General features: G+C 38.5%; 1 protein-coding gene across 2 annotated transcripts in view; it reads right to left on the bottom strand.

Annotated features, from left to right (window-relative positions):
- The window catches only part of TNNI3K (TNNI3 interacting kinase), a 267960-nt gene that overhangs the window by 93009 nt on the left and 150851 nt on the right, over positions 1 to 24100 (bottom strand). For both annotated transcript variants that reach the window (XM_019743776.2, XM_074334949.1), the window contains one exon: positions 259 to 311. In XM_019743776.2, the coding sequence (XP_019599335.1) occupies positions 259 to 311 (53 nt within the window). The remainder of the gene's footprint in view (positions 1 to 258; positions 312 to 24100) is intronic.

The following is a 24100-nucleotide window of genomic DNA, read 5'->3' as shown; positions in this document are numbered from 1 at the left end:
TTATGGCTAGAATTTTGAAACCTGAAAAAACTTCTATCTTATTTCTATTCTCTCTTTCTTTTAGTTGAGGACATCAAAGGGGAAAAACTGAAAACAAATGACATAATTTTGAAAACCAAGGTCACAGAAATTTGAATGATTTAGAGAAATACTGTCAGGGTGAAATCTGTTTTGATATTTGTCATACAATATCAGGCACAAACTAGGAAGGAAGAAAGCAACCGATGCCAACTGGAGTATTATTCGTGGAAATCTCACCTCCAAAATCTGCCACCACAGCATGCCCATCCTCATAGAGAAGAATATTGTGACTGGAATAAAAAGCAGACTTTGAGTGAACTTTATTTCCTAATGTGATTAGCCCCTTAGGGAAAAGAAAAATAGTGGTCATCTGTTTACCCCATAATCTAAACAAGTCCCAAAGGCTAACAGAGATCTCAGGCTCTGTTTTTCTTTTCTTTTTTTTTTCTTTTTTTGTTTTTGCTAATTCAAAAGGACTATTTAAAGATTGTAATCATATTATATCTAAATTGGAAAATATACAGAGTAGCCTACTTTAGATAAATCCTCTGAAGTCAAAAAAGACTCATTAGCTGAAGATCAGATTTTTAGCTCTTTGAAGTTCATTTGCTGACACCACTGTGGTTATAGGAAAAGAGTAAAAGGTATTTGTGGGCATATTAGAGTCATAGGTCTCAGGAACCCTAGGTATAAGGACAGGTCAAGGCAGGGCCTGACATGAAGAGGAATCAATGGAAACATCCTGGCCAATATGTTCTTGCTACAATCTCAGGACAAAGGAGTGTTTTCCAAGGCTTGTGAGATGAGACCAGCTAAATCACTTTTGAAGGTCTTGGGGAAGAAAGTGTTTAAAGGCATCAAAGTCTCCTTTCCACCTCAGAATTCAATATAAACTAAGAATATTCTTTTCAAGACGTAAATCCAGGCTGGGAGCATCCAAAGAGAGTCATTTCTCCCACATACGAGGGAATTGAGTTGTTGGATATCTTATGGACAAGCACATCGTGACCCAAGATTGTCTTCGAATCCTTATTGAATGTCTTTCTTAAGTACTGCATAGGGAATATAGTTAATAATGTGGTAATAACTATGTAGGGTGTCAGATGGGTGCTAGACTTATCAGGGGGACTCACTTCATAAGTTATATAAATGTCTAACCACTATGCTACCATGTTTCCCCAAAAATAAGACCTAGCCGGACAATCTTATTTTACTATAAGACCAGGTCTTATATTAATTTTTGCTACAAAAGACACATTAGGGCTGATTGTCTGGCTAGGTCTTCTTTTTGGGGAAACACGATATATACCTGAAACTAATATAATATTGAATGTCAACTATAATTGAAAAAAAATTAAAGAAAAGATAAATGAGTCATTTCAGTATTAGGAGTTCTTTTAGCGCACATAGGCTGTACTATATTTATTTATCTGCTCTATCCTTAATAGTTTTGCTTCATGACCAAAATAAGGAAAATATTATTTCCTAGTGTTGAATAAGTCCAGTATGATATTGAATTACTTATATAAGTGCTTTCTGGTTACTGACTTGAGCTTTATAAAAAAGTTACTTTTAAACTTCTCTTACATAATTAATGAATCTAACTTTTGTGCTATATACTTAATCCTTTCTTTACCTATCAAAAATCTAGAAGGTATTCAAGGTGACTTTGCTTGGAAGAGCCCAGCATGGAAGTAATCGAGGATATCACGAGAAAACCTCCACGATGCTGTCTTTAACTACAAATGACCAATTAATACACGTGATGAGAAGACTCTGTCACGACAAAGAGAGCTACAGCATTAGAAGCTCTCTAGAAGTTCAACTGCAACAAGAAAAATGCATCTACATGCTGTACTGCTACATTCCCTGAAGGAATTAAGGGAGTTTCTATATCACAGTCCTTTAGGTTATCACAGGATAATGAGCGTTACATTTCATAGATATCATTCAAGTACATACTGAGCAGGATTCATCAATCGTATTAAATGATTATAGGTAAAGCATCTTATCCATTCTTTTATTTTTAATTCCAATTGGTTATCTAGAACAGTGGTTATCACACACAAAAAAAATTAGTAGCATAATCGCAAACTATAAAACAGATGTGCAAATGGAGCTGCTCTAGTTAAATATAGGGAAAGGTTCATAAAACACCTACTTAAGCCTCACCTTTCTCAAAATAGCACATTGAGGAAATAGCTTAAAACTGTGGATCTAGAAAGCCCCCAAATTTCTTTTATGTTACTAAGAAGGATTATCTAGCTGAAGTTGGGGTAAAGTGTTTAGCAATATTTTACTTTTTTATTCAGAAAAACTTAAGTGAATTTGGTCACTGGATCACGCAGTGCAGTACGGTATGAGAGGCAGCACGTCTCAGATGCAGGAAGTATGTCCATTTCTGTACTTCCAGCATTTTTAGTACACTGCTTATTATACAGGAGTATTCAATACATATTGTTGAACAAATACATAAATTAAAAGAAACTGAAAATACACAGCCATGAGTTTGGAAGGGTAAAGATTATAGTATTAGTTAATCAGCAAGTACTTTTAGAATACCACTCATTAACCTATAATACATATTTAAAATTCAGATAACTCTACAATTGGAAGAGACATTAGAACTAACCTAGTATAACCCTTTTAGTTTCTAGAGGAGTCCTCCAAAGCTCAGAGAATTTAAGTGTATCAACAGAGGTTATATAAATAGCTAGTGGCAGTAAAGATATAGGACCCAGTTCATTTAGGCCACCGTCTCAGATCTTAAAACAGCACCTGGCAAATAATAAGTGATCAATTAATTTTATGACTCATCCTTGTGTCATTACAGACCTTTTCCAAAAGGACCATGTTTCCCCGAAAATAAGACTGGGTCTTATATTAATTTTTGCTCCAAAAAATGCATGAGGGCTTATGTTCAGGTGCTGTCACTCTTAAAAATCATGCTAGGGCTTATTTTCCATTTAGGTCTTATTTTCGGGGAAACATGGTATGATATTTACTTTCTCACAATATCAAGGCACTCTGAGAGAAGCAAAGTGATGCAAGTTATAGATTCCATCTTCAAGGAACTTATAATTGGCTAATGAAAGTGAAGATGAAGGTGGGTAACATAAAAATTCGCAGAAAACAGTGTAGATTTTTAAAAAGAATTAGCTTGGAGAGATCCAAGATGGCAGAGTAGATAAACACTGTGCCTGATTCCTTCTATGAACACATTAAAATTACAACTAAATTACAAAACAATCAACCTGGAAAATCATCTGAAGTCTTGCTGAATGAAGAGTTATAACTAAGGATATAAAGAAGCCACGTCAAGACTGGTACCATGTTTCCCCAAAAATAAGACCTAGCCAGACAATCATCTCTAATGCGTCTTATAGTATAGTAATATAAGACCCAGTTATATTACCATACTATAAGACGGGGTATAATATAATATAATATAATATAATATAATATATACCTGATCTTATATTAATTTTTTCTCCAAAGATGAATTAGAGCTGACTGTCCAGCTAGGTCTTATTTTTGGGGACATGGTAGGAGGGGTGGAGACGTGAAATGGACTGGTCCCAAACTTCCATGTGGAGATAGAGAATCAGGGGGTCTATCTCAGCCATGGTGATTCACCCTGGAGGAGTGAGGGACCCCAGCCCCACACCAGGCTCCCTAGCTCGTAGTTCTGGTGCCAGAAAGAGGAGCCCCCACAACATCAGGCTGTGAAAAACAGTGGGGATTCCAATTGTCTGGGTGGGATGGAACATTGGGGGAAAACAGATGTTCTCTTAAGGGGCCCGTGCACAGTTCACTCACTCACCCTGGGCTCTGGCAGAGGGACGGTGACTTAGGGGTCATCAGAGGAACAGAGGACAGATTAAGGTGTGTGGCCTTGGGAGGATGGCTGGAGGACAGTCGTCATTTTCCATCTGAGGGGGTTCCCTCCTGTGCAGCCGGCAGGGAGATGCCATCATTCCTCTGTTGAGCCCACCCCCACAGGCCAAATCTGAATCTGATTGGCCTGGTGAGCTCTGCTTGCTCCACCTTGCTGACTCACTGGGAACCCCACCCTACACTACTCTCCCATTTCTTTCGTTTAGAAAGAAATGTCTAAATCTTGGGATAGCTTAGATTTAGAGGAAAAGCGGGGGAAAAAACCAAGACTCCCCTTCAAGATTTCTAGTTTCGAGTTCTTAAATACAATGCATAACGTATCCAATTAGAAGGGGTTGTCTTACCAAAAATCCTGTGAGTTTTTATGAAAAGGACAGTGCTGACTTGGGAGGCTGAGGAACTTGACTAAAGTCAGTGTTATGCTTGGCAAGACTTGCTATACCAGATAAAAAACTATTACTTTTATCGAACTGAAATACCATTCAACGTGAACTCTGATGTCCTAAACAAACAAAAGCAGACTAAACAAAACAAAGGGTGCAGTGACAATTTAGGAACACTAGACAATGTGAGTTCATAGCAGCAAGTGGCACCAAATTTCAGGAAGGATGCTATGAAAATGGTACTGCAGAAGGAGAGAGCACTTTGGGAAGTGCTGGGACAAAATGAAATTTTCTATTCACTTCAAGGTGGCCTTTTGGATTTGTTCAGTCCTTCTTCACTACTCGGTGACAAAGATAAGTAGTTTTTAGATTTTTAGAACTACCTCTAAGATTCATACCATTTTTTTTTTTTTTTTTTTTTAGTTAGTTAGTGCTAAGTCACACTTCCTATGTGGAGTGAAATAAATGGAGGGGGACAGGCAGGGGTGAAACTGACAGAATCCCTGCTAATCAGTGACAGCACCAAGATCATGTGAAGGGTCGTCAGCCTTGGGGTTGAGAATACTTAGGGAAAGGGATAAGCTTGGAGCTGAAACCAGCTAGGGCAATAGAAGTGACACAATTTTTATTAAAGAGTTTATTACTGAGATATGTCATAAACTGCAAGTTTTGGGAAGAGTGGGAATAATGAAAATTGTGGGAGTGGTGGGGCTACAGAGTGGGCGTTACTAAAGACAGAAAGGAGTAAACATTGCGTGACAGCTTCCTGTGGGCAGGCACCGGCCCTTTCTCCATTCCTCATGAACTTACTATGTGGTTAGTATTAGCATATCTAGTCTACGGATGGGTGATTGAGGCTCAGAGCAGTTATATCAGATGGCCAGTATCACAGCTTCAAGAGGTGAAATCAGCGTTCACATTTCATTCTCCAAAATCTGCCAGTTTGTAGGAGAAGCTGACTCCCACATCATCCAGACAGGCCCCAAGGAGCTAGGATGCTACAACTAGATGTCTAGACAGAAATTCCAGAAACACTGCTTGGGTGAAGAGAGGCCGACCAGCTAGTGCCCAAAACACCTGTGTTCAATGTACAACTGTAAGTAAGGAGACTGATGTCAACAGCTCCATGGAAATAAATCTAATATTCTTCTGTACCACCAAGACACAGCAGGTCAAGACTAACCTTCCACCCTTCCAGAGCACCGGTGGTATGTCATTTGTAGGTGAATGAAGCGCAGTCATTATGAACAGGGAGCTTGTGATCTGACCCGGGAAGGAAGCAAGGCACATGGAGGGTCAGTGCCATGCAGACAATCACCAGGATCCAGGGAAAGAAATCAAAGAACGGTGATGGGCATTCCGAGGCTTTTTCTCCTCCAGGAGACAGACTTTCTATCTGTTTGTTTTTGTATACAATTCTGGGGAGAGGCAGTCTTCTGTTATAGCTGACACTTTACGGAGCATTTCATGCACATGACATTTGGGGGAAACAGCTCTGCGTCAGATCCTTTTGATTTGAATTTGATAGATACACAAATCTGTCAGTAATTGGTGGAACTAGATTGTTAGTCCAAGTCCCACCATCTGGGAGCAAGGAATCGAAGAGGCAGGAGATGAGAAGAGATAGGTTACACTGAAGGAAGGAGAAAAATGGTGAACAGATACTGTAATATACAAATGCGCACACAGAAGCTGGGCACAGGCACACACTCTTGCCTTCTAAATGCTCCAGAAACATCATTCAAGGTGAATGCCACTGAAGAATGCTCTCCAGATAGACTGCGTAATGGTAAAACTATGTTATTACAGGAAGTTAAGTAGATAAAGGTCAACAAGTCCTTAATTCTTACACTAATTTTTGGCATTTCTGGATTTAACATTTTGATATTTTATCTAAGTGAGTGGGGTTTCAAAAGTCCAGTGCTATTTGCTAATTTGAAATTGTGTTGTGTTAAGTGAGGCTTAAGCTCAGAAGCAAGTTGCTTAGCTCTGTGCCAAGTCGGCCTTGCAGTGCTAGCAGCTCCCAGGGCACTATTATTGGTCATCCTGCATTACAGAGGAAGTCATAGGCTAGAATGGGGCGTGAGGAGGGGTTTGCACAGGTTTCCTCTTCCTGCTGTGAAGGGCCAGGTCTGTGCTAGAAACTGCAGTGTCTGCCTTCAAAGAGACTACGGTCTGACTGGGAATCAAATACAAACTACAAGGAAGTCACATTATCATACATAAGCTAGAATTTAAAGTGATTTTCACTGTGAGAGACCTAACAAAGAATACAGTGACTGTAAGAATTAATTCTGAAGAATGTCATTCATGAAGCAGAAGAAAGGGTCTTAAGAAATAGGAAGAACGGGAGGTAGTATGTGGGACAAAAACGCAGAGTTAGAATTCCTATTGATTTTCTGTTACTAGTCCTGTGATTTTGGACAAATAATAATACTTCGACTTTTTAAGTATTCCTTTTTAATTTTGAAAATTATGAGAGAAATGAAGGAAAGGAAAAGAGATAATGCATGGAATTTTGTAAATTGTGAACTGCTATATAGGTATTGATTATTATTAATACACGAGACTTACTTTACAGAGTGTTTGCACAACTCAAAGGCAAACGCATTTTCTAAACTATAAATCTCACTCTGACGGAGGGAGTCTCTTTCATTCCCATTGTCTCATTCCAAAAAACTATTACTGCTTTGATTGAATGGCTACATTTCACCTAAAGGAATCTTTATTCCCCTGACTGCATTGATACTGCAGTATTTGGACTTGGCTTTGTCTTTTATCATGAAGCAAATGATTTGGGTCAATTGTTTATGTGACAGAACTGAGTATCTATCTCTTTGAAGTGTCTGTCCCTTACAGATCACTCCACAATAAAGTTCTTTTAACGTTAACAATGCATGCACTTAGCAGAATATAAAATACAACTGAAGGCAAGATTTACTTCATCCATATAAACAATGTGAATACCATCCACGCTCTGACCTTCAGTTCTTTCTTCCACAAGTAACACAGTTCACTTTCAGAAAAGAATAAGCCATTTTCAATGTGGTGTGTGTGTGTGTGCGTGTGTGTTTATATCTTTTAAGTGTTTTCTCCAGTTTTCTTTTAAACAAAACTGAATGGAAGTTAAATCCTGCTGGTTCCTTGTGACAAAAGAAAAATTTCTCCAACCTCAGAACTGAATTAATTTAATGAAGTCATTATGTAAGCATCATGAGTCTTTCCATTTTAATTGCCTGTATTGAAAATTTACCTAAAGTGTTCAAATGATTCATAATCAGTTGGTTATGCACTATAGTCCAATACTAATTGTCACTATTAATCAGACTGGCCTGATTATTAGACCATTTTCCAATTCTGACTTTCTTCCAGAGCTGGACTAAAGTTCACGGTGGCCTTAGAAGGATCAAGGTGACTTGCTTCTCTCACTTGGCTGTCCTTAAGATTTTTGTTTTTCTTTACATTACTTAAGAAAAAAAGCATAAATATTAATTCATTTTTTTTTCTGAATTACAGAGCCATGTAATTGCCTGTGTCAGGTGCTATTAACAAACACTAGTTTAAGGGCACCATGGCCAACCTCTCAGGGTCCTTATTTGAATAGACGACAGCCCTAGAAATGTAAATCTAGTAACAACAGTAGTGCTTCCCACACTTCCTATAAGCCACAGTTTTCTGCTATATGCCTGAAGGTGATTAACTTACATGATTAAAGACACATGGCTATGGGCATGCCTGGAAGCCTTCCAAGGGTTAAATCAGTGGAAGCAATTAGGCTTCATTTTCAATCTCATCACACTGTGAAAGTCATTAGTTTACAAACAGATCTGCCTGACAAGCAATCATTCAGACCTAATGCTGAGGAGTCCCGGATCTGCCTGCTGCCACACGTTGCCCGCACTCCTAATGTGATGCTCTAACACTGTCCTCCTGCGACAGGCCTGTCCTGGGAGCACCACCTCCTTGACCTTCCGTATAGGCAACCACACTGTTCTCTCCTCTTGAGTGCCCTGGAAAACCCCTTCGGAACCTTTGCCATTGCCAAACTCAATGTGGCTTCTTTACCTCTGAGTACGTGACCCCCATACCCCGAACTGCTTCTACTTTGTTTCAAATATAATGTAGGGTGATAACTAGACCCGAGAAACGCTGTGCAACTCACATCTGCTTGCTTTGGAGATCTGTCCCCTTCCCTAAGAAATCCCAAGTCCTCTAGCTGAGCTCCTTGTAGACACACGTATTCTCATAGCCTCTCTTTTTTGGTGTCTTTCTGTCTCTGATTTTACCTTTTTATCTCTAGTTCTTATAACATTAGGTAACAAAAACGAATAAAAAAAGCATTATCTTTATGAGGGGTAAGTGCTGGAGGTACTGGATTTGAGGCCCAGATAATGGAGACAGCACAATTAGGTTCACAGACCTTATTGACATTGCCTTATTATGTATGTTATGTGGTGAATAGACCCTCAGCAACCAGTGGAGGGTCCCTCACAGTTTGGGCTGCACATAGAAACCTGGTAACAATTGTATAGTAATATCAGAAATCATATACTTTGCTTCAGAGCCAAATAAAGCTATATTCCTGATACCTCCTTTGTACTTTGGGGCACAACATAAATTATTCCAGGACTCCTACCACAACCAGAGGATTGTGTTGTTCTTCTGCAACAAAAGTGAAGCACGCGGAACTCTATTTTTTAGATTTTATTTGATCAGGGCACCCTTCCTTTCCAAAAGCTAGTGAAGCCCAAGCCTAGATTTCTCTGCTAATCCCTTGGAAGGTAGTTCTTCTCTAAGATCTGTAATTTTATTTTTGCTTATTGCCAGGAAGCGATCCAAGTTTTGCTAAATACAGAGTGACTTGAGATAACTTGTATCTATCCTTAGTTCTTCAGGAAAGGCATGCAGGGGAAGAGCCATGTTGACAAGAAGCGCCACAAACTCATTCAAGAATAGCAATATACAGATCTTGGACATAATCTAGCTAAGAGAGAAGGAATTTACCAAAGCTGCATATCATGAACACTGAAAGCCTAATTTCAGTGAACTCTTGGAGGCCATGGAAACAGAAAACGCAGATAAATGCAAAGGATTGCAGAACCTTGATTTTTCCTAAAACAAACTTCAGTCTGTCAGTAGAAGTATATTTGAAGGCTTACCTCTAAAGCTATTGGATTTGTCCCACTGCCAGTGGAATTGAAGAAGTGGATTATAAGATTTGTATTGTGGTTAAACTCATTTATTGAGGGTACCGTGAAAAAAAAAACCAAAAAACAAAAAAAAACACACCCAAAACTCCACTCTTACTATGTACTCAGCACCATTAAATCCCAGTGCAAGAGTGATAATGACTAAATTTCACCACACACACTATTGATTGTGAGATTCCTACAAGTTAATGTCCTGGAATAAACAAGCGAGTATAATTGCCACTTCTAGGTATGGCTTCAGTTTCTGCTTGTCCTCCTTAACAGGGTATAATCTTATGAGGGACCTTAAGTATGCAAACTGCAAAATGGAACAATCTGGAATGCTGAAGTGACAATCAAGATACTATCAAGAGACAACAGCTATGCATTCATTATATATTGTTTGTTTTATGTTAATTTAAAATTGAGAAAGGGAAGAAAAGTATTGGAAAACATCATAAGGACTATATTTTCTTCACAGAGTCTAACATTTTTCTAATGCCTTGGGGCCATGGATGAGCAAAGGGTTTTCACTTTAGACTGCTGGTTGTGAAACCTGTATTTTGGGGAGGGGGGGGCATGGGGAAGGGGTCATAGGACGACAGTGTGGGAAAATTTCTCCCACAAAGCACTTAGTCAAAACCATGAGGAATGAAGAAAATGAGAAAGGTATGTGATATCCAAATGTGGAAAAGTAGTAATTAACTAGTCTGGATGTTAGAATAAAGTCACAAAACTAAAAGCATCAAAGACGTTTCCAACTTTTGCTCTTTCACCAGATCTAAATACTGCTTCCTAGTGATTTTTCTGAACACTGATTTTTAGAAATACTAAAAACCCTGAGTTCCCTAGCAAACCGCACTCTGTAGGTAAGCCCTGAAATGCACTGGACATTTACGTGTAATGACAGGACATAGGTCTTCCCAAACAAAATACCAAGAGGAAAATAATATGAATATCTATGAAGCAGAAACTTGGGGGACGTATACAAACAAGAGATATAGCAAGTAATACTTTAGAATTGGAAGGGATATTAGAAATTATTAAATAGTCTTTTTAAAAGGAAGAATTTTAAGAGCTTTGTTTTTTGCCAATGTCACCTAATGGATCTCCCGACTACTAACTGTTCTTTTTCCTGCACCACCTACTTCCTTTTCCCTGATTTCCGAGGTTTCAAGCATGTCTCCAGCCCCTGTTAAATGTGGAGATACAGATGCTAAGGGCGCCAACTACTTGTACTGAACAGTGTCATAGGACTCATTTTATTCACGTTTAAGAAACCAGATCCAATACTAACTCTTTGGCAACGTGTCGTAGGCCCTCCGAGCATCTATTTAACACTCAGACACAAAAGGTCTCTGATTCTATCTCTGCATAATAGAATTAAATACCCGACACTATTGGGGGAAAAAAAGAAAAAGAAACAAAGACAGAGGAGAGAGTAAGAGCAGAAATATGTGAAAAACCAGGTAAGAGGGGCCAGCCCGGTGGCTCAGGCAGTTGGAGCTCTGTGCTCCTAACTCCGAAGGCTGCTGGTTCGATTCCCACATGGGCCAGTGGGCTCTCAACCTCAAGGCTGCTGGTTCAACTCCTCGAGGCCCGCAAGGGATGGTGAGCTGTGGCCCCTGCAACTAGCAATGGCAACCGGACCTGGAGCTGAGCTGCGCCCTCCACAGCTAAGACTGAAAGGACGGCAACTTGACTTGGAAAAAAAAAAAAGTCCTGGAAGTACACACTGTTCCTCAATAAAGTCCTGTTCCCCTTAAAAAAACCCCCAAAAAAACAAACAAGTAAGAGAAGAGAAGTCTTGGGAGTTCGGCATGGCAGAAACCATTGATATTTTGTGTGCCGAGTTTCTCGTTAAAAGACCCAGAAGTAGGTATACATGCATTGAGCAGAGGAGGGCTGAGCTTAAAAATAACAGCTGAGGGGAGAGCTGAGCTTTATCAACAAATACAATTTTCTGCATTAAGTGGAGCAGCCTCGGACTTGGGCGACTCCAGGAGAGCAGAGGAGGCAACTCTATCTCTGACAAGCAGAGGCTGTGCTCCGGCTGAGCTCCACCTCTAAGGAATGCCCCCATCTCACCTCTCAGAAGGAGCCACAAATGAGGGTTTAAAGTAAGCATGGCTTCAGGGGAATTTGTTCACAGCCCTTTGGGCAGCGGGGATTTGTAGGTAACACAGGAAAAGAAACTGCTCACCTACTGGACTAATCCGAAGCTACAGCTTTTACTGTGGTATCTCCATCCCCCCTCAGTGAGCACAGAGGAACTAAATGCCCATGTCTCGGCTAAAGGACAGGTGAAAAATGTACTTAGCTCCACATGCCTTTCATCAAGGACACTTTGAAAATTCAAAGAAACGAACGAGTCTATTTTTTAAAAACTCGCTGAACCATTCAGAATCTCTTCAGTTGCTGAGAAGAGGAGCTGTTGGTTTTTTTTTTTTTTTCCAAGACACTAGATAGTCTATCCCCATGGGATAGAAGTATTAGTCACAAAAATGTAAGTTATCAACCATGACCGTTTAGGGCTATTTTAGTTCTAACCCTTTGTCAATGTTGTGTGACTGTCCCCACAGTATCCCCTGGCTCCTTCCTTCCTCTGTCCTTTCTTTTCTTCATGCTGTCTCCTCCAAATCTGAATTCCCTTCCAACGTTTCCTCTAAATAAATATCCCCAGTTTTTCAACACCCTGTCCAGTAACTTCTTCTTATCCTGGTTTTCACAGTGCTTGTCTGTAATAGGATTATAATCTCCACAGGAGCAAGACCCATGAGCCGGGGAATTTATTGGTGATTAATAAACTTTTATTGAATTGAAATTTTTCCTTTATACTAGAGGAGTAAAGGGCAAGAAAGAATGGGAATTATCGGGAGGTTTTTATAGTGTGGTTATATTCAGCAGTAACTTTCCCTAAATTCCATAGAATCAAATTCTGTAATTACTCAGACCAAATTGTTGTTTCTTATTTTCTATAAATATTTAAATTTGTGACTCAAAATAAATTCTCTGAGACTTAAGATCTTAATTTTCTTTTTGTAGTTTTACTCCAGGCAAATTCTTATCTGTCAGCTTCCTCCATAACCAGAATTTACCCAGAAAATATTTGGTTAATATTTATTTTGCACCTATTATACTGCTTGATTGCCATGCGTAAACCAGGCCCTTCTGCAGGAGATAAGTGCCGTTTATTCCCTACCCCCATGCTCTTCCTGACCACTGAAGTCCTAGCCCTGCTTCTAGAACAACCTTAAGCCTTGCTTCCTTTTTGAAACATTACCCAAATATTCTACCCCACACCAATGACTCTGAGACTGCATGCCTATAACACTATTTTCAGTTCCATATATTTGGTACTTTGTTTATGCTCTCTTTTCTTATTTTCTCTTTCTACATATCTAGTTCCCCAGATAGATTAAAACCATTCTTAAACCACTTTTTATCCTTTACCACCTAAGACTTGGCAGCTTGAGAAACATCATGGTTCTGAATAACCAATATAGCTACTGATAGAAAATCCTGCATGTTTTAAAGTAACTCTCTGGACAACATTCTATTTCTCTCCTTCTCTTTATAGTCAATATTCTTCAAGGGCTCTCTTACACTTACTGCTTCTACTTCTTTATTGACCATACCCTCTTCAATCCACTAGTTTCACTTTTTCCCTACCACTTTTATAAACCTTTCCAATGTGACTTTCTGTGTTGCTAAATGCAATGGGCTCTTTAGTCCTTGTACATATAACATCCTGAGCCCTTCTTCTTTTTGACCAAAGCTTGCTTCTCTTCTCTTAGAGAAGGATATCACCATGAATTAAGTTATCCAAATAAAAATCTGGGAACCAACCCTGATTCTTTCCTATCCGTCAACTCCCTAATAAAATCAGTCACCATGTCCTATCCATTCTATTTTTCTAATATCTTCTACATCTATCCAGTTATGCTTTGTACACATTGAGCACTTATCCCTTTTGGACAAGTCAATAATCTAAAAACATATTTATTAGTCTCCCATTTGTAGACAAGAACTATCTATAGGAGATCTCCATTCAAGGTGTTAGGTATTAAGTAATAATAATACGTAACACATATATCATTATGTGTTAGACATAGTTCTAAGCAATATGTTAATCAGTTTAATTATCACACAACCCAATGAAGTAGATATAATTATTATGCCATTTTAAACATGAAGAAATTGAACCGCAGAAAGGTTAAATAACTTCCCAAGGTAACACAGCTCGGTACTTTGAATTCCTCCTCTCATTTAACCTCTGTAGTAGCCTTATATGGTGTTATTAATATTTCATCTTACAGCTGAAGAGAATCAGAAGCTTAAAATCATTTTCCTAAGGTCACACACTTGGTAAAAGTGTCAGAATTATTATTAGAATTCACATCTACTTGGCTTCATTTACTTTCCTCCACACATGCTTTGACAGGGTCACACAGAATGGTTTAAAAAAAAAAAACTAAATTGAAAAGTATGGCTTAAATTTATAATCTGCCAAATTAATTTAGGAACATTTATTTTTAGTATTGTTTTCAATGGAAGCAAAGAGGATGAGTGTTAAAATAGTGGAGTCGATAAGTTAAAGAAAATAAAGTCAACAAAGTACAATAATAATGACTAATGAGAAAAGGCTGGACACAGAGGAGGAAGAAAGGGACAAAATGATGGAGAGAGGTGCGGTGTGGGAAGGGTGAAGGGGGAGTGGGGGTAAGCGAGGTGGTGGTGGAGGGGACCTATCACATCTGAAGGAGGAGCTAAACTAAAACATGAAAGGATGAATTACCTTGATAGTGTTTAGAAAATCTGATGAGAGTATTTTAATAGAAAATATGATAAGCGACTAAATAGTTCAACAACATGCATATTTCATGATGTTGGCTTTATGCTACCGAGTTACCCATGAATCTACCATCTGAAACAAAGCCAAAAGGTGATTTTATTCAAAGCTACCTAGACTTTGCATGCAGCATGGACGTGGCAAATGATTAGTATTCTAAAGACGTCTACAAACTACCCAACATGTTGTAGATACTTTATATTCTGCACTTATCCAGCACTGCAGAACATTTTATTCCTAAAGAATTTAGTGGGCTTTTTTTTGGGTTTTGTTTTGGGTTTTGATTTGTATACAACTCTTCTATTTAACTCTAAGATGATGGAAAAAACAGTCTTATAAATGTTACCCACACACCCTGTATAGTCATGAAAACAAAGGCAAACATCAATTTGAGTGTCTGGTCTCCAGGAAATGATGATTCGGAGTGATCCCAAACTCAGGCCTTTGAAGGTTGGTTAGAGAGCATTGTGCAGGTGGAACAAGTAAGGGACTGGGGATGGAAGCGTTTGTGTTCAAACATCAGTTCTGCCATTTAACCAACTGAGTGACTTTGGGGGAAGAAATTAATTTACTGAGCTTCAAATTTCTCTTCTTTAGCATTGTGAGTTTTTAAAAAAAATAAAGATTAAATACAATAATACTTGTAAAAAATTTCATGTAATATAAGCCTAACACATACTGTTTCTTCAGTAAAAAAATAAAGGAAATAAATGCCAGCATTAGAGAATTAATTAGTTGGTTTCTCATCAGAAAGAACAAGGATGACAACTCAAACAAATAAATGATACATTCCTCACAGAATAATAAAGCATACACAGATATCTTCACTTACGATATGTGAACAATCTTAAACAGAGCAAAAGAACAAATAAACAAGTAGAAAGCACTTCAAGTCATTATGACTTCTAGAAGATATACAAAGATTTTATGGTTCCAAAGATTATTAGTGGTTACATATCTCAAAAGGGTTACTTTAGCCCCCCGATTTAAAAGCCCTTTCTTAGGAGGAGCAGGTTCCGAAGAAGCAATCAAACTGAATAAGTTAAAAAGCAAAGAAACCAGAGCTCTTGTTTCTTCTCTGACTAGCATATTACTCTAGGTCTTTCAGATTTCGTCCCACAGGGAAAGAAGCTCTCAGAAGGTTGCTAAATAGAGTTTGGTGATCAGGAGGACATTGGATGTAAGAGTGCGTATGGTGGCAATCTATAGAGTTAGTCCTGAGAGGGCCCAGCAAATACCTGCCTCTACGGCAAGACTTATGTCTCTGTTACTGCCAGCTTTTCAGGTGAGGCCAGTCCTCTTATCTTTAGTAATCAGTTACTTCTCGTGCAGTTTCAACCAATTTCCACATCTTACAATCGTTCTTTTTAGTTTAAATTCCTATGGTTATGTAAGGGTGACAATGTACTTTTAAAGATTAACAATTTAGTTTATTGTTTTTCCTTTCCCTCCTACCTGGTTTAATAACTTTGTTTTCTTGAGGCTACATGCATACCTCATTAATCTGATTAATTGGCAGAGCGCTGACTTAAAAGAAACTGATTCAGCCCTCAGATATTTGGACATTGGCAACAGGACTGCAATTCTGGCCAGCAATTTCCATTAGATGACATATGAATCACCTCTATGATGGGGTTCGACAGGGTTTGAGATAGCCATCGTGAAACAAACTGGACCCCGGGAAGCCTTCCCGTGGATGTCAGCACTAAGGAGTCACATGACTAACTTCCTCTTTCGTTTGTTCTGCCTCTTCTTGTGTACCTATAAACCCCTTTGACCATTCTAGGAACAGGGAAGATGACATTTGTGACAGCAGTCCCCCCGTCTGCCTGGAATGCCGGCATTTTGAATAAACCTACTTTTCTTTCCACCAACACTTGCCTTTCAGTCTTTGGCTCACAAGTGGCAAGCAGCCAAACCTGAGTTTGGTAACAGTCACAGCATACTAGTAGAAAGAACAGTGAATTTAGGAAAACAAGACTTTGATTCTAGGTCAGCTCTGAGAATAAAGATTCTTGTAAAAAAATCACTCAATTATTTATGTGACGGGAATCATTAAGAACTATCTCGCCAGATTATTGTAAGGATTAAACACTAAGTCTGTATGACCTTAGTGGTGTGCAAACACCATGTAAATGTAGGAACCATTCATCATTTATGTGTACTTCTGTATCCTCCACTCAGCTATCAGCACCTGAAAAACATGAGCCACCCTTTTCATGTCTTCCATAATGTTCAGGGATTAAAAGTTGGTAAGTTTTTTTTTTTTTTTTTTTTAAGACACTGGACATTCAATAGATATTATTTGTGCTGGCAGTGTTGTGAGTGTTGTCAAACGTCAAGAAGAGTCTTTAAATGTCATAGGAACTCTTAAGAAAATCCCAGTAATTTCTTTTCCATCCAGAAGCTACCAGGTAAATGATGATGACTATGGATGGAGGTAAACTATGTTCAAGATAAGAAAAAGAGCAAAACTGATTAAAATTCTGGACAGTACGAGTAAGAACCAACCATTGTTTCCTCTTTTAAGGTAGTATGTAAATTTGAAGTCAAACAATTACTTTAGAAGATTGGTAAAAGTCACATTTCCAACTTGAAAGAGCTACAAGTGATAATGTTTCCTCTGACACTTATTATAGCTCTTGTTAAAACTGGCATCTGCGGAACATTACATCTTAATGCTGACATTGCCTTGTTATAGCTTGAGTGGAGGCATTGCAGTTTGACTGCAGCTGATTTATGACATGATAAAGAATTCTGAAAAGTTGTGATGCTGTTTGCAGTGTTTTTTTCCTGATACAGTAATAGTTAGGAGATGTGTGTTGTTACTTGATAATTTTGAAAGCTTTGAGAAAGCTACAACATCTTGGCCAAACACAGCTGGCCAGAAAACGTCTTTGAAGTATTTCTCATGCCCTGCGCCTATCCTCAAAGACAAATTAAAGTCAAAGAAGACACTTCATGGAAGCAAATCCCAGCACCTGCTTCTGGCAGTCTCGCTAGAATGCTTTATTTTCTTTTCTTCCTTTTGTTTGAACAATTAGATGAATAGGATGGATCATGGGATATCCAAAATATTTACTTTAAAACAGGAGTGTTTAAATGTACAAATTTAAACATAGAATATGTCTAGCCATTGCTTTTGCAGTTTCGCTTTTCAAAATATATTAGGATTTCTTCCACATAATTTCTGGCTTATACTTACACAGATTTTACCTCTCTGGCAGTTACACATGCACAAAAATGCATGCAAATCTACTTAGTCAATCATTTCATGCATATGTGGTAAATAATCAAAACGCACATTTCAACATGAAATTCTGGTGAGAATGGAGCAACAGGAACTCTCATTCATTGCTGGTGGAAATGCAAAATGCTGCAGCCACTTTGGAAGAGGTTGGCAGTTTCTTACAAAATAAAACATAACTTTTACCTAAAGAGCCAGCAGTTGCACTCCTTAGTATTTACCTAAAGGAGTTGAAAACATATCTACACGTAAACCTGCACATGGATATTTATAGAAGCTTATTCACAATTTCCAAAATTTGGAAGCAAGCAAGATGCCCTTCAGTAGATGCATGGATAAATAAACGGTGATACATCCAGACAATGGAATAATTTCAATACTAAAATGAAATGAACTATCAATTCATAAAAAGACATAAGGAAACTTAAGTGCGTATTACTGAGTGAAAGGAGCCAATGTGAACAGACTACATACTGTGTCATTCAAACTATATAACATTTTGGAAAAGGTAAAAGTATGGAGATAATAAAAAAGTCAAGTTTCCAGGATAAGGGGGAAAGTACAGATGGATAGGCAGAGCACAGAAAAGTTTTAGTGAAACTACTCTGTATGGTATTGTAATGGTAGATACATGTCATTATAAATTTATTCAAACTGACAGAATATGGAGCACCAAGTGTGAACTATAATAGAAACTATGGACTCTGAGTGATAATAAGGTATAATATACGTTCATCAATTGTAACAAATGTACCACACTGGTCGGAAATGTTGACAATATGGGAAGCTATGTACAAGTTTGACAATTAAGTTTGCAAACTCATCCTAGAAATAATGCTACATGCTTCATTGCTGGATATCACTATAGACACCTTCGAAGTACTCCCCTTGGGAAGCTATGTACCAATGGCAGCACCTAGTCCACCCTTCAAAGCAATTTTGGAGCTCTTTTCCTGGAGTGGTCATCAGAGCTGTTGTCATATTACCTTTGGTGTCATGAATGTCTTCAAAATGTCTTTCTGTCCATATTTCTTTATCTTTGGGTAAAGAAAGAAGTCATTGGAGGCCATATCAGATGAGTAGGGAGGATGTTCCATTACTGTTATTTGTTCACCTCTTTGCTTTTGTTCATCAGTGAACTCCTTCAGGACCATTTCTGCACACACCTTTCTCATGTCAAGATTCTCAGTCAAGATTTTTCCTAACTGTTCCTCTATCAATGTTTACTTGGTCTGCTATGCTTCTCACAGTCAGCTGACAATTTTGACGCACAATTCGATGAATTTTTGCAATGTTTTCATCAGTTCTGCTTGTTACTGGCCGCCCTGAACTCTTTTCATTTCATTAGTGACACTTTCTCTCCCCTCAGAAAAACATTTAATCCATTTGTACACTGCCGTTTTCTTCTTGGCATTATCCCCATAAACTTGGACTAACATGTCCCTGATTTCACTTCCACTCTTGCCAAGTTTAACAAGAAACTTAATGTTTGTTCGTTGCTCTAATTCAAGCTCAGACATTCTTGCGACGAAACACAAAAACACGCAACAATAATGAACACCACTCAGCAAGACACCGTTACACATCGACACAAACACAGCTGTGAGACACTGATATACCAAGGTTATAAAACCTTACCGAGCTGTTTGTACAGTGCCACCAATGTAAGCCCACGGTGCCAAGTTCGCAAACTTAATTGGTAGACCTCATTTGTGTGTATGTGTGTATAAACACACATACACATATATGAATCCTTTGAGAGATAAAATTGGGGGGAGCAAGAAGCAACAGAAGGCATGGTGAGACTTGAGATTCCTGTGAAGTGAAAAAGGAAGGAGGAACAGGCTTCCATTAGCACCCTGACTGTGCACTGTCATTGGCTGGGAGAAGCCTACAGGAAGTGTGTTCTTGGCTTGGACATGGGGATGGAATGAGAAGGGCAGCTACGGGAGCAGCCATTTATACTGCCCAGAGACAGGAGCTCTAAGCAGCACATTTTCATAGTTGCCACAATATCTAACACTTCATTACGCATCACCTAAGAATAGGAGTATTCTCCTACATAACCACAATGCCATTATTATGCCCTGATATTTCATGCTAATCCAAAATACATTATCTGATATATTTGAGCTATCTTTTAAACATTCAAGTGGAGGTAACCAGAAGGCAGTTAGCTAGAAGCTTCTGGAGTTCAGTAGAGAGTAAAAAAGTAGAGACATCCTAGCCAGCCTTTATTAGTATCTAAAAGTAATGGGAGGAAATTATCATATATTCAAAGGCTCAAATTATACACACATCATGGGGTCTTACAGAAAGATATAATCTAGAAGAAATGAATAGAAAATAAAAAAACAGAAATGGGACATTGTAGTATGCCACAACTCCAGAGAACATTACTACCAGCAAAATAGGTAGGCTTTTTTTTTTTCAAATGAGGGCAATGTGTATAATAAAATTAAATTGCACCGGTGAAAATTAGTCTTGAAAGATAAGATATTTAATAAGAATAAACATGTACTAATAAAAACCCATGTATCTGATTTCAGATCATATTAGAAAATATTAAGGGATAGGAAGGAGAGTAGAAAATATTGAGAAGTGGGAAATAAAAGTATATGAAAGTCTTTGTTTTCAATCAGGGGAGTTCAAAGCTATCATATGGTTCTTGGATTTAACTACATAAACTATCTTTCTCTACAAGTACATCTACTAACTTAAGGCCTCTATCTCCCGCAAAAGTCTACTCTAATAATTTCTAGGATGCTCAGAACTACGTCATGCATTCTAACAAATATTTCCTTTTAGGTGCTCCATGCCAATCCAACAGCCCCTGCTTCAGGTCTGCTCATTACTTTTTATCAGTAGCATGGCCCTTCATGGGTACCCTCCACCCCACCCCATCTCTTTTGGTGTTACCCACCATGATATCCAAGATGATTATCACCAGAGGTCGCTGTATATCTGTGAACTAAGAATCTGACTCAGCTCTTCGAATTCCTCTGGTCTTTGAATTCCAATGCTGTGCTATGCTTCATGTCAAAGCAGGAAAAAGTCCCTCTTCCCAATTATGTGCCATATGTGGACACCTGAGAACCAGGCATGCTGCTGTGAAAAGAGTAACTGATTCTCTGTCAAAGATTTCAGAACTGAGACTTTGAGAAAGAGACTGAGACAAGACTGAGTCTGGGTTATGCTAGAAATGTTACCCTTTCCAAACCTATGATCTTTGTGCTCCTTTTGTCCACAGAACTCCTCATGCCAACCATCTAAAGCATAGTCTCTCCCGAAAGGAACACCAGAAATGGCCACACATTAGTAGTAGTCACAGCTTGGCCAAAACCTAGGACTCCCGCCTTCCTCATAATAAATAGAGATAGAGATAAAAGATTTAATAATGGCTTATAAAAATGTAAAGATGACCACGGAACCAAGAACAGGGTGTACGAGTATATTGTCCAAATGTCTGGGGGGAAAAAATAAAGAAAGCTTAGTGTATATACAAAAGACATAAGGAACCACAAGGAAGTGTTAAAAAAAATCAGCAAAGTAGAAAAACTATGGATACCAGAAAGCAGTAAAACCTAATAATAATTATGATAATAAATGTGATTGTTTACGAGTTCTGCCAATTAAGTTCATGAACTTGCCACCATGCGCTTACACTGGCAGCACTGTACAAACAGCTTCGTAAGGGTTCATAACTTTGGTATATCAGTGTCTCACAGCTGTGTTCATGTTGACGTGTGGCTGTGTCTTGCTGAGTGGCATTCATTATTGTTGTTGCTTGGTTTCATGTGCTGTCACAAGAATGTCCGAGCTTGAATTAGAGCAATGAGCAAACATTAAATTTCTTGTTAAACTTGGCAAGAGTGGAAGTAAAATCAGGGACATGTTAGTCCAAGATTATGGGGATAATGCCACAAAGAAAATGGCAGTGTATAAATGGATTAAACATTTTTCTGAGGGGAGAGAATGTGTCACTGAGAGAAGTCAGGATGGCCAGTAACGAGCAGAACTGACAAAACATTGCAAACGTTCATTGAATTGTGTATCAAAATTGTCATCTGACTGTGAGAAGCAGAGCAGACCAAGTAAACACCGATAGAGAAACAGTTAGGAAAATCTTAACCGAAAATCTTGGCATGAGAAAGGTGTGTGCAAAAATGGTCCTGAAGGAGATCACCAATGAACAAAAAGCAAAGGAGAGTTGAAGTTTGCCAAGACCTTTTGGAGAGGCAAGACGATGTTTTGGACTGTGTTATCACTGGTGATGAAACATGGCTGGACCAATACAACCCTGAAATTAAGCATCAAAGTGCACAATGGAAGTCAGCCAATTCTCTACGACTAAAAAAGTGCCATCAGTCCAAATCAAGAGTCAAAATGATGTTGCTAACCTTTTCTTGACATTAGAGGGATTATTAATTATGAATTTGTACCAGCTGGACAAACAGTTTACCAAGTTTACTATTTGGAAGTGCTGAAAAGGCTGCATGAAAAAGTTAAGACGACCTGAACTTTTCGCCAATTCACGGTTCTTGCATCACAACAATGCACCAGCTCACACAGCATTGTCTGTGAGGGAGTTTTTAGCCAGTAAACAAATAACTGTATTGGAAACCCTCCCTACTCACCTGATCTGGCCCTCAATGACTTCTTTCTTTACCCGAAGATAAAGGAAATATTGAAAGAAAGACATTTTGATGACATTCTGGACATCAAGGGTAATACAGTGACAGCTCTGATGGCCATTCGAGAAAAAGAGTTCCAAAATTGCTTTGAAGGGTAGACTAGGCGCTGGTGCATAGTTTCCCAAGGGGAGTACTTCAAAGGTGACCATAGTAATATTCAGCAATGAGGTATGTAGCGCTTTTTCTAGGATGAGATTACAAACTTTATTGTTAGACCTTGTAAGTAAGGAAAGATTTAACAGATAAACATGACAAGCAAAACAATGAAAGAATGGTAAAAGGTGAAAAACAAATAGACACTGCTTCAAGTAATAAGTAGCAGGGAACAAAACACATAAGCATCTGCACTCCTGAATTTATATAGAATGAGTGGGACAAGACAACATCTAACAAATAAATAAATGTTTTTCAAAGTGCACGAAGGGATGTACAGAGAAATAGAGAGTGAGGAAAGCAGGAAAGGCTGCAGGGTAGGAGTTGCTTTGTGACCTATGGTAGTCATGGAATGCCTAACTGATGAGGTGATATTTAAGTGTGGAAGGAAGTGAGGAGGACAGCCACGTAGATGAGTAGGGGAAGAATGTTCCAGGCAGATGTAGCAGCAAGTGCAAAGGCCTGAAGTTGAGCATGCTTGGAGTATTAAAGGGACAGGAATGGAGTCAGCCAGAAGGACGGTAATAGGAGTTCATGTCAGTGGTAGCAAGGACCAGATGATGAAGGGCCTTTCAGGTGATTGTATCTTGACTTTTACTGCAAGTCATCTGGGGAACCACTGTAAATTTTGAGCACAGGAGTGACATGAGTTGGAATTAAAAAGTAAATGACTTTTGTTGCTTAGTTGAAAATAGAATGAAGGGTTGAGGGGAGTGAGAATGGAAAGAGGAAGATGAATTAGAGATTTACTGTAATAGTTAAGGTGAGAGATAAGAGTAGTGTGGATCAGGATGGTAGTGGTGCACATAGTGAGAAATGGTCCAATTCTGGACCTACATTCAAGAGAGAGTTGACAGAATGTCCTGATTAGTTAGATGCTTTTATAACTGCTGATTTGCTTATTTGTTTTCCTTATAAGACTTTAAGTTCCATGATGACAGAACAAAATGTATTATTTAGCTTAGATTCTTTGTAGTAACATAACATAAAGCAATCAATATGTTAAAATTAAATTTAATTTCTATGTACAAATATGAGGTATGATAAAATAATACAGTGAATGTTTTAATTAAAAAAATATTACAGTAAAAGACACATTGCCATTAATATCCCTCAAAATACTCCCTTTTCCTTTGAACACACTTATCCCACTGTTCTTGACACTTTCTGAAGCAGTTCTTGAAGTTCTCTTTCATGAGTGTTTTTAGTTGTGCTGTCGTTGCTACCTCGATATCATGAATTGATTCAAAACGTTTACCTTTCATGATTCAAAATAACTTTTATGTTGTGATCACAAAATACAGTGAATGCTGCTGTCGAGTGCCATCCAATGGAAAGGCAGGGATTTTCAATATGTGAAGCAGCACGATGAACCTTAGTAACACTGTGTAACAAGTTTAAACTTGTTCAGTGCAGTCAGTCGGGTGTGAGCTATGGTTGAGAGAAGATGTGTTTTAAAGTGTGCTGTAAATAATCCTCCATCATGACAACGTTCGTGTCACACATTGCTTCTGGTATATGGCAATTTCTGTCAAATAAAAACATTACAGTGTGTCCTCATCCACCTTATTCACTGGATCTGGCACTGTGCAACATATGGCTTTACCCCAAAGTCAAAATGATCATGAAAGGTAAATGTTTTGACTCGATTCAAGACATCAAGG

This window comes from Rhinolophus sinicus, linkage group LG06, assembly GCF_036562045.2.
Source record: "Rhinolophus sinicus isolate RSC01 linkage group LG06, ASM3656204v1, whole genome shotgun sequence".
NCBI lineage: Eukaryota > Metazoa > Chordata > Mammalia > Chiroptera > Rhinolophidae > Rhinolophus > Rhinolophus sinicus.
Note: the sequence above shows the minus strand (reverse complement) of the source record. Positions and strands in the feature narration are given on the sequence as shown.